The following is a 15,129-nucleotide window of genomic DNA, read 5'->3' as shown; positions in this document are numbered from 1 at the left end:
GTGAGCCCCCGATCAGAGCGCGAGTCAAGGGCCCAATAAACCGTTAGACTAAATTGGTAGAGATCAACCTAACAAAAACTACTTCTCTGATGCGTCTGCCGCATCGGCATCGGCATCGTGCTCGCGCCGCAGCCTTGAAGAAGGCACGGGCGGGCTGAGCCTGGGCAAGGGCAACACGCAGAGGAAGCCCGGGCGGTTTGCTCTGGCACAGCGCGCAGTGATGCACGGCGGCACGGCCTGTGCCAGCGCGTTGTGTGTGATGGTGACTGCGGTCCACGGTCATGGCATAGCATGTCGCCGTTGCGGCCTCTGATCAAATTCTCCGCTATAATGAGGCTGATCGAGGTCGTGCCGTGCGATCGGCTACATTTCATTGGCATCATTAGATTTGCGTGTTTTCTTTCCCTGTTCCGTTGGAGCGTGTTTCTCAAATTGGTTGGCGGCGTGCAGTTACGGGATCAGCCTCCAAAGTCCAGTCCTTTTTTTACCTCCAAAAATGATATACTCCCTTTTTTTACCTCCAAAAATGATATACTCCAATCCTCTAGAATGAGCACGGACGGCAAATTCAGCATGGTTTCTCAAAACTCTGCGGTCCTTGGTTGTACACGCTCGACGGTGATCCAAACTCTGCGCAACAACTCCACGCTGGCACATGAATTTTTGTGCAATGCATGGATTTATTTTGGAGGAAAAAATCAAATAGTTTGACCATGTCGATGCAGAATTTATTTAACATCGCTTTGATCTTGGAGTCATGAGCTAAAATTAGTACCTAAATTATATTGTTTAGTCATTTTGTAAAATAGAAAACTTATAAAAAAAGATTCACAACAACCTTGCTAATTTACAAAGCCACATAGCGAGAGCTCATGTTAGGCTATAAATGGCCACCGAAAATCAAGGGATAGCTAGCTTCCTGTTTTATAAAGTCGGATAGTATATTTGTTGGAGCCTACTTTTTCTATACAAATTCAAGAATAGTAAGTTGTTGGAGTCGCTCTAGGTCCATGAAAGTCCGGAACTCCATCTTTGAAGTTTTCTTCGACGTCATAGCAAAAATGTTTTTAGTTATATAAATGGTACAAAGGTTTTTAAAAAATATCAGACACTCTATGCCAAAATATAAACCATACGATACGAGACATCTCAAGGAAACAGTAACATTCCCACCAAAACCGTGCTTGTAAAAGGGCAAAATAAATGAACCCTTGGAATTTTGGGTTGCTAAAGCCCATTTCGATAGACCGTGAACACACGGCCCAACTTATACAACAACAAAGCGTCCATTCTCGTTTCGGCCGCAAACGGGTAAAACCCCACGGAAAACGGGACAAGTTTGCAAAACCCCTCTTTGTTCTGTTTCCCTCGCCGCCGCTGTCGCCGTCATTGCCGCTAGCCGGCGTAGCTGATAGGGGGATATTTACATATTTACTATTATTATAGATAATATCTTACACTGTATCACTGACACATGAGTTATTAATATGATATTTTTTTTATAACTCACATTGTAACAATGGTAAATATGTAAATAATTCCGCTGACAGGAAACCTGACTGACCACCTGAGCCTTCTATAGACCAGCCTCAGAGGCACCCCCAACCCCTGCCCTTATGGCCCTCCTCCTTCGCCGAGGTGCGGCCCTCGCTGCCCGCACCTTCGGCGCCGCGGCTGCCTCCTCCGCTTCCACCACCGTGCACCGCCTCCCAGCCGGGGGATCCCTTGCGGGCGCCGGGGAATTCGCTCCAGCGCGGCTCTTCGTCTTCGAGAACCGAAGAGGCTTCGCGAAGGGGAACAAATCGAGTAAGTTGCGCACCCGCCCCTCCTTGGATGGTTAGATAATGTGAAATACTGAAATGGCAGCTCAGTTCCTGTTGTGTGTTACTAGTACTTATGAGGTCCCTGATTTGATACAAGTAAATGGATACGTCAGGGTCTTACGAGTTACGACTGTCGATGTGAAAAGAAGGATGGTTATGGAAGCATTGCCTTTGATGGACCAATCACATTTTCTTTGTTTGTGGCTGTGTAGAGGATGATCGATCATCGATGTGACACTGTTCAAGCTGTTCCTGACATTGGACCAACTGTCAAATCAGCTGCCACTGCACAAATGGATGCTGCAGTGATCGCGCTGTCACGAGAGCTGAGCAAACTACGGACTGGAAGAGCTACTCCTGGTAACCTTATATCGCTGACTTTCCCTTTGCCATAATATTCTTATTTTCCTTTTGTTGATCAGTGCAGTTTCTTCGGCTAAGGATAAAAATACATCTGTTTCTGCAGGCATGCTTGACCATATCATGGTGGAGAATGCAGGTGTTAAAGTTGCATTGAATCGCATTGCCGTTGTTTCTATCTTGGATGCACATACCCTATCAGTGATGCCTTATGATCCTACTGTAAGAAGCGTCTCTTTCCTTAAATTTTACTAGCTGAAGCTGGTAGATTTTGTTGTCAAGTAGATGCAGTTTTTGTATCAATAATTTGTTTGCCGGAGGATCAAGTCAAATTTCCTGAAAATCTAATACATGATACACAGAAGATATGTTTGGTGTTGTTTTTATCACAAGTTTCTGTTATAGGCCTAAACAACAAATTTCATGTTAATGTGTTTGTTACCTTTTGCCTTGGACTTAAATAGCATAGCAGTATGAGGTGTAATTGGGCTTCTGCTTTTAGGCTCCCTTTGAATCATTTCTAATATGTTGCTCTACAGTCCATGAAGTCTATTGAGCATGCTATTGTCTCATCACCATTGGGCATTAATCCAACACCTGATGGGAATAGGATTATTGCAGCTATCCCTCCGTAAGTGTTTCCTTTAATGTTGATGGTTATAATTTACAGAGTATCTGGTATTTCAATAGTTGGTATGTATGTATTGTCATGTTTTACATTTACCAGTGGTTTCTACTTTCTAGACAATAAATTTTCAGGCACCTGCTTGCGAGGGTGAAATGATTTTTTTACTCAACGGCTTTTATAATATAATATTATTGCTGATTCAATGAGTTAATTGCATGGTCTACAAACTTGAGGTTCATTCCATTTAATATTTACGGAGAGGCAGCTGCAATAACTTAGTTTACATAAGTCAGTAACTACACTCTTAAATTTGCTTCCTTCTGCTAATTTTGTTTTATTATGCATGCCTAGGTTGACGAAGGAGAATATACAGGTAAGATTTGCCGACTTAATACTAATTCATTTGTATGGAAACAACTAACATATTTTTTCGGTGCCTGAGTATAGGCACTGTGCAAGGTTGTTACTAAGAGAGTGTTCGGCTGGCATTAAAGTGCTACTGTAGCAGCTGGAAAATACTGTTCATGCTGGAATTTGGTGAGAGGAAAACACTGCTCCGGCTGGAAAAAAGGCCAGCCAACCAGCGGAAGCTGACCAGCCGAACACGCTGTAAATCAGCAGAGGATTTTAAACAAAGTATTACGACAATCATATGCCTTATTCCTCAGTTTAAGTTGATTCAAGTTTTAAATTAAACATTAGTTTGACACTTGGAATTTAGGAGAAATATTTTTGGTGACTATGTGATACTTGAGTGTGTCTATTTTTCTAGAGTTTATTATGCATTGGGGGCAGAGTTCACTTGCAGCAAGTTTGACAAGTTGTTATCTGGTCACTTAGTAACATTATGAGTAAGAAAACTAATTTGTGGTTGAGCTCATTCAATCTTCGCTGAAAAGCCAGGCTGAAAAGTACTGTTCGCTGATTTGTTGTGAGAGAAAAACGCTGATAAGCCAGGCTGATAAGTTCAAGCGAACAGGGCTTTATCAGAGGTGAAGATTAATAAATTGGTCTATGTAGAAGCATTGTTGATATGTTTAGTGACGAGCCTTCCTATTGTGGGTAATGTTCACTGGTGTGCTTAAGTACTTTTGCCATCTCACTTGGCCTAGTACCTGGCTCTCAAAGCTAAATTTATTATGTTCAAAATCTTCCACTAAACTAGAGTTGCTTGGAGCCTAGGACTTTTGAGTACTACTGGATTTCAGTTCCATCAACTCCAATGCTCTAGGCTGTTATTGGCGTTATGTATTTATGTAGCATAGTAAACTTTGCCATGTTTGTCCAGGCACTTGATACAATAAAGAAATCTGCATCTAGTATGCCCAAGGATGATGTAAAGAGGATTGAGAAGGAGGTGAGTATCTGAAACAGTGCTAAAAATAAGTATGTTGCCTGCCAATGAATACTTATCCTGTTAAGTTTCCGCCAGATTGAAGAATTGACAAAGAAGCTCGTAAAGTCAGCAGATGATATGTGCAAGGCTAAGGAAAAGGAAATCAGCGGAAGCTGAAGTGTTCTGGTCGATGAGTTATGTTTCATTTACTAGTTGCGTTTTGCTTACATTCCAACAATGTTGAGCAGCTGCGATTTGGCAGCTGAGTAGAGGATATAAATTTTATTGCCCCATTCTAACTATACTGGTAGCAGTTCAGAACAGTGAGATGACCAGGACAGGTTAGCTGGTGGTGACGTAATTTCCAGTCGCGCGGTCTTTGATTTAAACTTGCAGAACGAAGAAACTAAGTTCAGTTTGATATACGTGGTTGGCACTAATTATTCTCAGCTTCTACTTAAACAAAAATTGTTTCTCATTTCCTGTTTCTATTTAACACAATAAGTTGCAAGTGGTGCCAAAGGCATAGCTGTTTTTGAGCTTCCCCAGGAAGTGTTTTTCTCTTTTGCTTCGTGTCAGAATCCAGAACTCATAATGAACTCAAATGGCGAAGTTTCTCAAAGGAGAATTATGATTCAGATAGAAACGCGCTACAAGCCAGTTAGCTAAAGCAACTTAGCCGAGACAACATCCAGGCTATATACACACAACACAACCCGTTGCCCCTGAACCAAAATCCATCATGGCAAGCCAAACCCTTCGAGCTGAAGACCAGCGCAGCTGCACACCACACCAAACCACACAGCCCCTCTACGGCTCTACACCCGCTACAACTCTTTACAAACACGCCCTCACTGCAAACCTACAGAGCCTAACGGAGAGAAGCAGCCACGAGTCACTCACTCCTTGCCTCTCTTGCCAAATGCCGCCCTGGTCACGGCCCTGATGCCCCTCACCCACAGCTCCGCAGCCTCCTCGCCGCCCTGGTACACGAAGTGCACCTCCCTCCCTGTCGTAGTCACCACGCGGAACAGCCCCGGCTCATACGCGTCTCCCTTCCTCTGCCTGTGCCGCTGGAACGCCGAGCTGCCACCGACCTCGGCCTCCCGGCAGATCACGTTACGCCGGCTCGACCCGCCCCACCGGAGCACGCCCGCCGCAGCGACCATGCGCAGCGACTTGCCATGAGGCCTCCCGCGCCCGCCCTTGGTGTGCTTCCTGACGTGCGCGCTCTGGAGGACCGTCTGCCGGCCCAGCTCATCCATGATCACATCCTCGGCCTTGTTGAAGCCCGCCGTGGCAGCGCTGCTCGCGCCAGGGAGAGCGCCGTCTCGCCGCACGGCGTCCGGAGGTCACAGCGAGCGCCGTAGGAGATGAGAAGCTCGCACACGCCCGCGTGCCCTTCCCTTGCCGCGAGCATCAGCGGGGTGTAGCCGTCGCCGTCGGGGATATTGACGTCGCAGCCCGTGCTGGCGAGGTGCCGCGACGCCGCGGTGTCCCCACGCCGGGAGGCACAGTGAAGCGCGTAGAAGCCTCCAGGCATGCCCTTCTCCAGTGCAAACTCGAGCATGGCCTGCTCGAAGAGGTCCCTCTTCTTGCTCTGCTGCGCCAGTCCAATAGCCGTCTCGCCGCGCTTGTTGCTCAGCTTCACGTTGGTGCCGGCGAATACGAGGGCCGGAAGGCCTCGACGTTGCCCAATAAAATTATATTTTCTATTTTATGATTATTCAAAGAATTAGCCAAAATAAATAAAAAAGAAAAAGACAAACCCGCCTTCAAAACTGTTTATAACAGGGTCAGGGAGGTAAGATGAACGGTTTTAAAAGTTAAGAGATGTGTTTTGCCCGTTTTTAGAGTTCAGGGAGGAAAAACGAACTTTCCGGAAAGTTGAGGGAGGTAATACAGGGGTGTTTGTTTCTTTAGTCGCTCCTAAAATTCATGTCACATCAAATGTTTAAATACTAATAAGGAGCATTAAATATAGATTAATTACAAAATCAATTACATAGATGGAGGCTAATTTGTGAGACGATTTTTTAAGCCTAATTAATCTGTCATTAGCACATGTTTATTGTAGCACCACGTTGTCAAATCATGGACTAATTAGGCCTAAAAGATTCGTCTTGCAAATTAGTCGCAAGTTGTGCAATTAGTTTTATATTTAGTCTGTATTTAATACTCCATACATGTGTCCAAACATTCGATGTGACAGAAATTTTAGGAGCGCCTAAAGAACTAAACAGAGCCACAGACTTCCCCCCCCCCCAAAGGATACCCATCGAGCGGCCCACAACCGCGGAGTCTGGGGGATATTTAACTTTTTACCATTATAATGGATGACGACTTCTCAGATAGCATTCTAAGGATTTGACGATACGGTTTTAGCAGCAGAGAGAGAAAATCGATACACATTTGCCATTTTTGCTTATGTGGCACACCAGCGCCACAGTCTAACTTAAATCTGAGTCAGCAGCCTCAGGTAAAATGACCACTCCTGCCCCTTGTTTCTCTATTCTTCCCCCTCTCCCTCCCCATCACTGACATGCAGGCCCCACAAGTTATATTCTCCTTCAACCTTCAACCATCATCACGTAGCCAGGGAAGGGGATGAGCTCGGCCACGCCGCGGTGCGCCGTGCTGCCGTCCACAACGATGCGCAGTGCTCGCCCCGTGCTTGTCGTCTTCACCGCAGTCGTAGACACAGAGAGTCCCACGCCCTCGACGGTGTGGTGCGCCTCGAAGTCGAGCCTCGTCGGCGTCGTCCCCACAGTATGTGGTGCCGGCGCTCAGGGTTGACCACGAACCCGTCTAGGACACGACGGGAGTCATAGAGATGCTGCGCTCCAACCGGATGCTCGACACCATCGCCATTGCCAGTCGTGCGTCGCCGACCTATGCCGCCTCGACGTCCTCGCGCATAGGCTCCAGGTCCTAGAATGTCACGCGTTTCCTGCTCCTCTCTAGGCCGTTGTCGCCCATCGCGCTGCTTGAGGACGCCGACGCCCAAGCCCAGCATGGTGGTCGTGCACCGAGGCGGCTCCATGATCTCAGCGATCCGTACGCCGTGATTTGCTCTTGAGCCACGTCATATACGCTCGGCCATGTTGTGCGCTCGGCCATGGCTCAGGCTCATCCTCCAATGAAGGCGCTGCAGTTAGGATCTGGCGCGCCGCCCTTCCCCGACTCCAGCAGGTGTGACCCAGGCTCCGCCGCCCTTCCACGGCTCCGGCGAGCGCGACAGGCTTCGGCGGGTGTGCCGGTGCCAGTGGCTGCGAGGATGACCGGGCTGGGCCAGCTGCAGCAGCCATTCGATGGTCTTGCCATCGGAATTATGCCCGAGCTCGCGCTCATCCTTTCGGAAAGCCTTCGAGCACATGTGCCCCAGGGCGGCCTCGCTACCTAGAGCGGCGCCCACGTGCGCCACGAAGCTGGCGGACGTGATGATCTCGGCGAGGGGTACGTCGACGAGGGCGTCTCGGTCCCTAGGGCCTGCGGTGGTAGGGCGTAGCAGGGGTGCTCCACCGTGGGCTTTCGGAGTAGGCCGACCTACAGATAACGTCGAAGACGGCGGGGCAACGATGTGGGGCGTACGACCCTAGATACCCACGGCGGAACACATGGGCTACGCCCCCAGGGGTGGCCTAGTCCATAAGACGAAGCCTTGTGGGACACGACTCTGCTCAGCGCCTTTCGCAAGACACTAGGAAGGTATCCTGAAGATACTACGAGATCTATTAGGATATGTATGGTCTAAAGATTCCAGTAATCAGTTATTACTTTCCGGTTATCTCTCAGATCTAACCGACTTGTAACCCTGCTCCCTAGACTATATAAGGCAGGCAGGGACCCCCTCCAAACTCACGTAATATCATACGATAGCTAATACAAACCAACAGACAACAGGAGTAGGGTTTTACGTCATACATATGGCCTGAACCTATCTAACTCGTGTGTCTCTATTACCTTCTTGTTCTCGATCACACGCTTCTCTACCGATCAATCTACCTTCGTGGGATATCCCTCAGAGGATTGTCGATGATATTCTATCGACAGATGAGCAGAAGCACGAACACCGCCACGGTGTGGAAAATCATGGCTCTAAGGAGCCCCTCGTTGGCCTCGTATCGTTGGCCTCGTACGAGCGTGCCGAACGCTGGCCTAAATTGTACGCACGTCGTGCTCTACTCTTAGCCATGATATCTTGATGACATCATATACGCTCTTTTTCCCTTTGAAAATTAAAGAAGAAATGTCTTAAAAATACAAGCATACGTATATCAGCCAGCAGCCATCATGAGGCGTCCAATCTACGGCCTAGGCGAAAGTAAGAGAGGAAGGGCAGCATGGTCTTTTCACATCGGCTGTCAGCGCCATCGTGGCTTGCGTGCATGTACTTTTGTAGCTTATTTGTCTCTCTACCGTTAAAATCATATCGCCAATCCGCTACATGAGGAGCGCCATCGTGGCTTGTGTGCTCGGCTGGTCTTCTATTTTTCTTTTAATTTGTACCCTGGTACCACATGACTACATCATCTACTGTTAGGCTTAGGGACTAAGTGGGCACACTTCACCTCACGGTGAATGTGTTTGCTTTATTCTAGAAGACTCCACGCCTCTGGAAACTAAAGAAGACTATCTCCTTTTCTCGTGGTCAGACTCTAAGTGGGCACACTTGGTCCACTGTGAAGAAATTTTTGATTCTGAACTTGAGCTCCTTACACCCCTTATGGCAAGCCATACTTGGGTTACGCTGCTCGGCGACAGTTCACGCTGCTCGGCAACTTCTCGACAACTCATCATGGTGGTCGGACCATGAGTTTGACTGCTCGGCTTTGTTCGCACCTGCTCGGACAAGCTCGAGACAGTGTTGCACAATGGGCACAAGGCGCTCGGGGACTAGCTATGGGGGTATGACCCTAGATACCCATGGTGGAACACATGGGCTACGCCCCTAGGGGCAGCCCAACCCACAAGACGAAGCCTTGCAGGGCACGACACTGCTCGGCGCCTTTCTTAAGACACCGGAAAGGAATCCTAAAGATACTACGAGATCTGTTAGGGTATGTATGATCCCAAGATTTCTGTAATCAGTTATTACTTTTCGGTTATCTCACAGATCTAACCGACTTGTAACCCTGCTCCCCGGACTATATAAGGCGGGCAGGGACCCCCTCCAAACTCATGCAATATCATACGATACATAATACAAACCAACAGACCACGGGAGTAGGGTATTACATCATACTAACGGCCTAAACCTGTCTAAGTCATGTGTCTTTGTTGCCTTCTTGTTCTTAATCACACGCTTCTCTACCGATCAATCTACCTTCGTGGGATACCCCTCAGAGGACTGCCAACGATATTCTATCGACAGTTGCCACACCAGGTAGGTGCTTGCGTGCTATTTCCTTGTTGAACAAGATGGCTTTTTTCTGTAGGCTCTTCGTCCCTTCCACATCCTGGCCAGATCTTCACGATCAGATCCATCTCATAGATCATCAACGCTGATGGAGTCGAAGAGCTCCTCGAGCTGGTGCAGATCAATTCTACACCGATCACCCCACACTGTGACTACAAATGTGATCTCAGAACCGCCTCTGAGGTCACCTTCAACGATGACTCGCTGCCCGCTTCCTTGCTACCAGAGGAGGCAGATCAACAATGATGATCTGATCACATCTATTGATCGGGTTGGTCTAAAGCTCACCGATTGCCTCTCCATCGTCGAATCGGCTCTGGACACTCTGGTTCAGCGCTGATCACCCTCTGATCTAGATCTATCAGAGGCAGCTCAGAACACTCTAGGAGCTACAGCCCTACCCTTTAGGTTCACCAACACCACCGCCACTTACCAAGATGCCCTAAGGGGCAAATTCACCGACCAGGTTGGAGACATCCATCCTCTCGCTGACCAGATCACCGACCAGCTCCCACCAGCCATCAACATGCTGCACGTCGGCCAACGTCTCGGGGCATCCCTCCAAACCATCCTAGAGGAGAACCCGGACTCTAAGTCCTAGGGATCTACGAAAACCATCTCCAAAACCACCACCGAACTACTTCCACCTCCGTTCCGTGGTGGTGCAATTTTCAACGTCAGCATCGACAGCCCCCCTTGGAATGATGAAACCAAGGAGGAACGCATCGCCCGTGAGAACTGGAATGTCAACCGTGCGCAGCACTGAGCAAACGAGATTGCTCTCACGATGGCCAAACAACAACTTGACTCGCAAGGAAGGCCACTCTAGTGCAACCTCGACGATGAGTTTGTTCGCGTTGATGGCCATGATGTCTACAAGACCCCTAGCACCAATCTAGCGATGGCTGCCAACAAGCTCGCTTGGCTCCCGTAGACACCCGAGGTCGCCAAGGTCGACGCCATGCTTAAAGCGGCGCAGTGTTAGGTTAATGAGATCCGCCAAGAACAGAGACCTTCATACTCCACAACTTTGATTCGCTGATCAGTCACCATAAGAACCGATCACCGCCCAAGTCACTTCACCGACCAGCACTGCGATGACAGGCAACCCCTCTAGGGCAGATCCAAGGGAAACTACGCCGAACATCACCGCTAATGTGATTAAGAGGTCGACCAGGACGTCCGAGTGCACCTCAACAATCTCCGAGATGCACGATAGTGTATCGATGAATGTTGTTTCAGTCACCATGAAGAAGAAGTACGCCGCCGTTAGGAGTACGAGAAAGAGTATAAAAACCCAGACTCAGCTCTCGAGCCGATTGACGCTGGTAATGCTATAGATCCTGACACCGACCACAAACCCAAAGGGCCCCTAGCGTTCATGAGGGTGCTCCGAACACTTCAGTGGCCTCGTGGTTTCAAGATCATTGGGGTCGAGCCCTATGAAGGAAGAATGAACCCAACATAGTGGCTATAGGCTTACGCCACCGCTATCCGTGCCGCCGGAGGAGACACCAGTGTCATGGTGAACTATCTTCCCATCATGCTCATGCTATACACCATGAGCTCGTTTATGAGCCTTGCCCTAGACTCCATCAAATCCTAGGAAGAGCTAAAAAAAGTCTTCACTGACAATTATATGGCTACATGTACTTGGCCGGGCACCAAGCATGATCTCAACCGCATCAACCAGAAGCCGTCAGTGCTCCTCTATAGCTACATCCGATGCTTTTCCAAGATGAGGAACTCTATTCCCAACATCACGGAAGCTAAGGTCATCACCGCCTTCATCCGAGGACTCCATCACCATGAGCTTCGCTCCAACTTCAACCCTAAGCCACCAACAGGGATTGGCGAGATGATCACGACTGCTAATCAGTACGCCGACGCCGAGGAAGCCGAGGTGCGCTTCAACGAAGATGCGGGCACTCATCGCCCAACACGCCACTATGATGACCGTCCTGATGACCGACGCCACAATGACTGCCGCTACGATGACCGCAGTCTCCACCGCGACAGTGGCCGTGATCGGCCTGAAGGACCCAAGTTTGGCCAAAATCATCGCCGCCGACCAGACTACATCGTCGCCACTGTCAATGAACCTAGGGCCAAGTGCAACTATGATGAGCAATACAAGAAGATCCTCGATGGCCCAATCCCTCTCCATAAGAACGCCAAACATAAGATGAAGAACTGCCTCGGCTTGGCTAAGGAGTTCTAGGACAAAAAGCTAGATGACAACACCGACGATGGACCCAGAGGCCGCTGACCACCTAGGGGCAATAACAATGCCTTCTTGTTATCATAAACCTCATATTTATTTGCAATTTCAGATTACGTTCATCCCGTTCTTGCTTGTGTTCTCGATTCGCTTGTAGGAAAGCCTTCTCGGCGAGGTCAATCGCGTTCGCGTGGTTGATAACCAACAGAGCAGTGGTGTAACGGTTGCGGGGGTCCGAATTAGCCTTGGTTCGAAGCCTAGATCGTGAATGTCGAGTCTCCACCAATCGACGCTATCATACCTTTCGGAAGATTGGGCCTAGTCTACATCAAGTGGTATCAGAGATCTTGTTGCCTGTTAGGTATAACTTTGTTTTTCCCTTTAGATTGTTACTGTTTTTGCATTACCTATAGTCCACAAAAAGCCAAAAAAATATACACCACCACATATTCCCTGTCCTATAGCCTCGTTGTGCCATGCAATTTCGTCTCTGTGTCGCGTGATTGAGTTTGTGCCCTAGGTCAAGCTCTGGTTGCTGGTTTTAGATCATTTTTAGTCCAGTTTGTGTTTTCCCTTTGTTTTTCATCATAATCCGTGAACACCTTCAAGTCTTGCTGTATTTCCTTTATATCCATTAAACTCTAGTCCACGCCATCTAATTTGTTATACTTGTCTTCACTATTTCCATCAAATCCTTGCTACCGTGATCAATTTTGCGCGTATTGTTCCTGTTTTGTCCTCTAATTCGGAATCAGATCATAAAACTGGTCTAGTTTTCGCATACAAACTCGGATTTTGACGTTCCATATATCAAAATCGATTTGAAATTTTTTTGGATCCATCCATCCTCTGAATTATTGGGGTTAGAAATTTTTATTTTGGTCAAAAACTAGTCACAAGATCCTCTTTTCGTGGTCACAAGCTTTTTGTCGATTTTGAGCACGTCTTCTGAAATTTCCATAGGCCACGCCTTTCACTTATTTAAGCTCATATTTTCTGTGGTTACTTCTTTTATGCTCCTAAGTGAAGAAAAAATATCAAAAAAATAAAAAGAAAAAGTTAAAGAATCCCTAAAAAAACAACGACAGTACAAAAATAGAAAAAAAAGAGGAGCGAATTCCCTTAGTGCCATTACAAATTTTAGGACTTCCATGTGTGCCATTGAAATCGTGAAATTTTGTTACCAGCCACCGCAAAAAAAATTCATGCGTTCTGTGCCACTGTTGACGGCTTCCGTTAGAATGTTGACAGAAACAGTCCCTACACGAACACTGTAGCAAGGCAAAATGTCGTTATTGCCCTCAAGGCCAGAAACCTTATCCTGGAGGCTCCTTATCCTCTCACGAACATAGCTACATGGTTCCTGGGGCGTACGCACGTGCACACGCACATCTAGGCAACGAGCGTGCGCCACTAGGCTGGGAAGAGCAGGAGCAGGCAGGACAGGAAGGGGCCGTCGGGCAGGGGCTGGGGCGGCTGCGCCACCAGGCCGGAGAGGGGCGAGCGCCGTCAAGCAGGGGCTGGGCGGCCACGCCACCAGGCCAGAGAGGGCACGAGTACATGGCCAGAGGCAGGCCCCGCAGCTCCGCTAGACCGGGTGCGCCGCCGAGCAGGGGAGGGTGAAATGGGGACCTCAAATCCATGTCCTTCCTGGCTTCTTGCAGGGTAAGTGATGCGTGTTCTTCTCCTATGTTGTCTTGATCTAGGTGATGGGGCAATATGTAGTAGATCTCTACTTTTGATGCCATCTGAACTCATAGGATGGACCCTAAATCGAGCTATCTGTTGGAGATAAAGCTCGTTGGCAACCCTAGATGTAGGAAGGAAGTCTCTAGCTTTATTATCAGTATGGTTGTAGACTCCGACACCTGCAATTTCAAGGATCTTGTTGATGAAATTGTGGAAAAGTATCCTCCTGGTTATGAAGAACTTGTGACTGTTGCCTACTATGATGTTGCTAGTAGAAACCATTTAGAAGTCAAAACATATCAAGAATTGCTTGCGATGTTTGCCAAACATGTTGATAGCAAGGTGGTACACATGGCTATTGCATACACTCTACCCTCTGAAATCCCTGAGTGGCCTAATGCTGAACCTTTGTTCAGCATGTATGAAACAAGCCAGCCTACTAATGTTGATGCCTCTTCTAATGATGACACCACTCCTGATGATGACCCTTACCTAACAAATCTAGAACCAGAGAATGAATTTGTGGGTGTCGATGAGGAGGGCTTGTACTTAACCAATGCACCTAAAATTGGGGCTTCTCATGATTGCATGACATCTAAGTCTGATTCAGAATCTAACTCTGATGAAGACTACGAGGAGGAGGATGGATTGGTGGGAAAGGATCCTATACCGCCTTCTATTGTTGCTTATGACAAAGAAGACCCCCAATGGACGTGGGTAGCACATATATGAACATGAGTGAATTTAAGTTGGCATTGTCTTACTATGCAATTAAGCATGAGTTTGAATTTAACATTGAGAAAAGTGATCTAGGAAGATATAGGGTGTATTGTTCAAGGAAAGTACAAGATGGATGTAGGTGGAGGTTGCATGCTTCTACAATGGATGACAAAGTTTCAATAAAGGTAGCTCTGTGATTTTGTAAGCTTGTTTTCACATTGTTTTGTTTATACTATTAACTCATACTTATTTTGGTTTCATGCCAGGTAAAAAAACCCTCATGGACATAGCTGTACCAGTGCAAGAAGAAGTAAGGTAGTGAAACATGCAACCAAGGTAGTGAAACATGCAACCAAATTCTGGGTGTGTGATGTTGTGAAGGACTGGCTCACTGAAGATCCAACACAGGGGGCAAAGGAATTACGGGCTAAGATAAAGACAAAGTACAAGGTTGAGGTACCGTACAGGAGAGTATATGATGATAACAATCTAGCACATGATCAACTTTTTGGTGACTGGGACAATAGTTTTGATAACTTATTTAAATTTAAGGTAGAGATTGAAAGGTCATGCCCAGGTAGTGCTGTAGTAATTGATCATCACACAATCCAGGACAAGATTAGGTTCAATAGACTTTTTTTGCCTTGAAACCATGCATAGATGGTTTTCTTAGGGGCTGCAGGCCATATCTAGCAATAGATAGTACTTTTTTGACTGGAAAGTACAAGGGCCAGCTAGCATGTGCATGTGCTGTGGATGGACACAACTGGATGTATCCAGTTGCTATTGGAATATTTGACTCTGAGACAAATGAAAATTGGATCTGGTTTCTGGAAAAACTTAGAGATGTCATAGGAGTACCTAGTGGGCTAGCTATTTGTACTGATGCTGGACAAGCTGTGATGGCTGTAGTGCAGCAAGTGTTCCCAAGAG

The 15,129-nt window shown here is 47.4% G+C and overlaps 2 protein-coding genes across 4 annotated transcripts; one reads left to right on the top strand and one right to left on the bottom strand.

Moving 5' to 3' along the window:
- The first annotated feature begins 1,623 nt into the window (after positions 1 to 1,623).
- LOC136494601 (uncharacterized) lies at positions 1,624 to 4,534 on the top strand. 3 transcript variants are annotated; one of them, XM_066490761.1, is made up of 8 exons: positions 1,624 to 1,806; positions 2,036 to 2,183; positions 2,290 to 2,405; positions 2,723 to 2,814; positions 3,163 to 3,184; positions 3,306 to 3,447; positions 4,100 to 4,168; positions 4,244 to 4,534. In XM_066490761.1, exons 2-7 carry the CDS (start codon positions 2,039 to 2,041, stop codon positions 4,105 to 4,107), a joined length of 525 nt encoding a protein of 174 aa, XP_066346858.1. In that variant the 5' UTR covers positions 1,624 to 1,806; positions 2,036 to 2,038; the 3' UTR covers positions 4,108 to 4,168; positions 4,244 to 4,534. The 3 variants fall into 3 exon arrangements, with proteins under 3 accessions (XP_066346858.1, XP_066346860.1, XP_066346859.1); XM_066490763.1 differs by lacking the exons at positions 4,100 to 4,168; positions 4,244 to 4,534 and having other exon boundaries at positions 3,259 to 3,441; XM_066490762.1 differs by lacking the exons at positions 4,100 to 4,168; positions 4,244 to 4,534 and having other exon boundaries at positions 3,254 to 3,441.
- An 880-nt stretch (positions 4,535 to 5,414) lies between these two features.
- On the bottom strand, positions 5,415 to 7,018 carry LOC136492032 (protein VAPYRIN-like). Its single transcript, XM_066488190.1, has 2 exons — positions 6,996 to 7,018; positions 5,415 to 5,859 (listed from the first exon to the last, which is right to left on the bottom strand). Exons 1-2 carry the CDS (start codon positions 7,016 to 7,018, stop codon positions 5,415 to 5,417), a joined length of 468 nt encoding a protein of 155 aa, XP_066344287.1.
- Positions 7,019 to 15,129: the final 8,111 nt, after the last annotated feature.

Source organism: Miscanthus floridulus, chromosome 11, assembly GCF_019320115.1.
Source record: "Miscanthus floridulus cultivar M001 chromosome 11, ASM1932011v1, whole genome shotgun sequence".
NCBI lineage: Eukaryota > Viridiplantae > Streptophyta > Magnoliopsida > Poales > Poaceae > Miscanthus > Miscanthus floridulus.
Note: the sequence above shows the minus strand (reverse complement) of the source record. Positions and strands in the feature narration are given on the sequence as shown.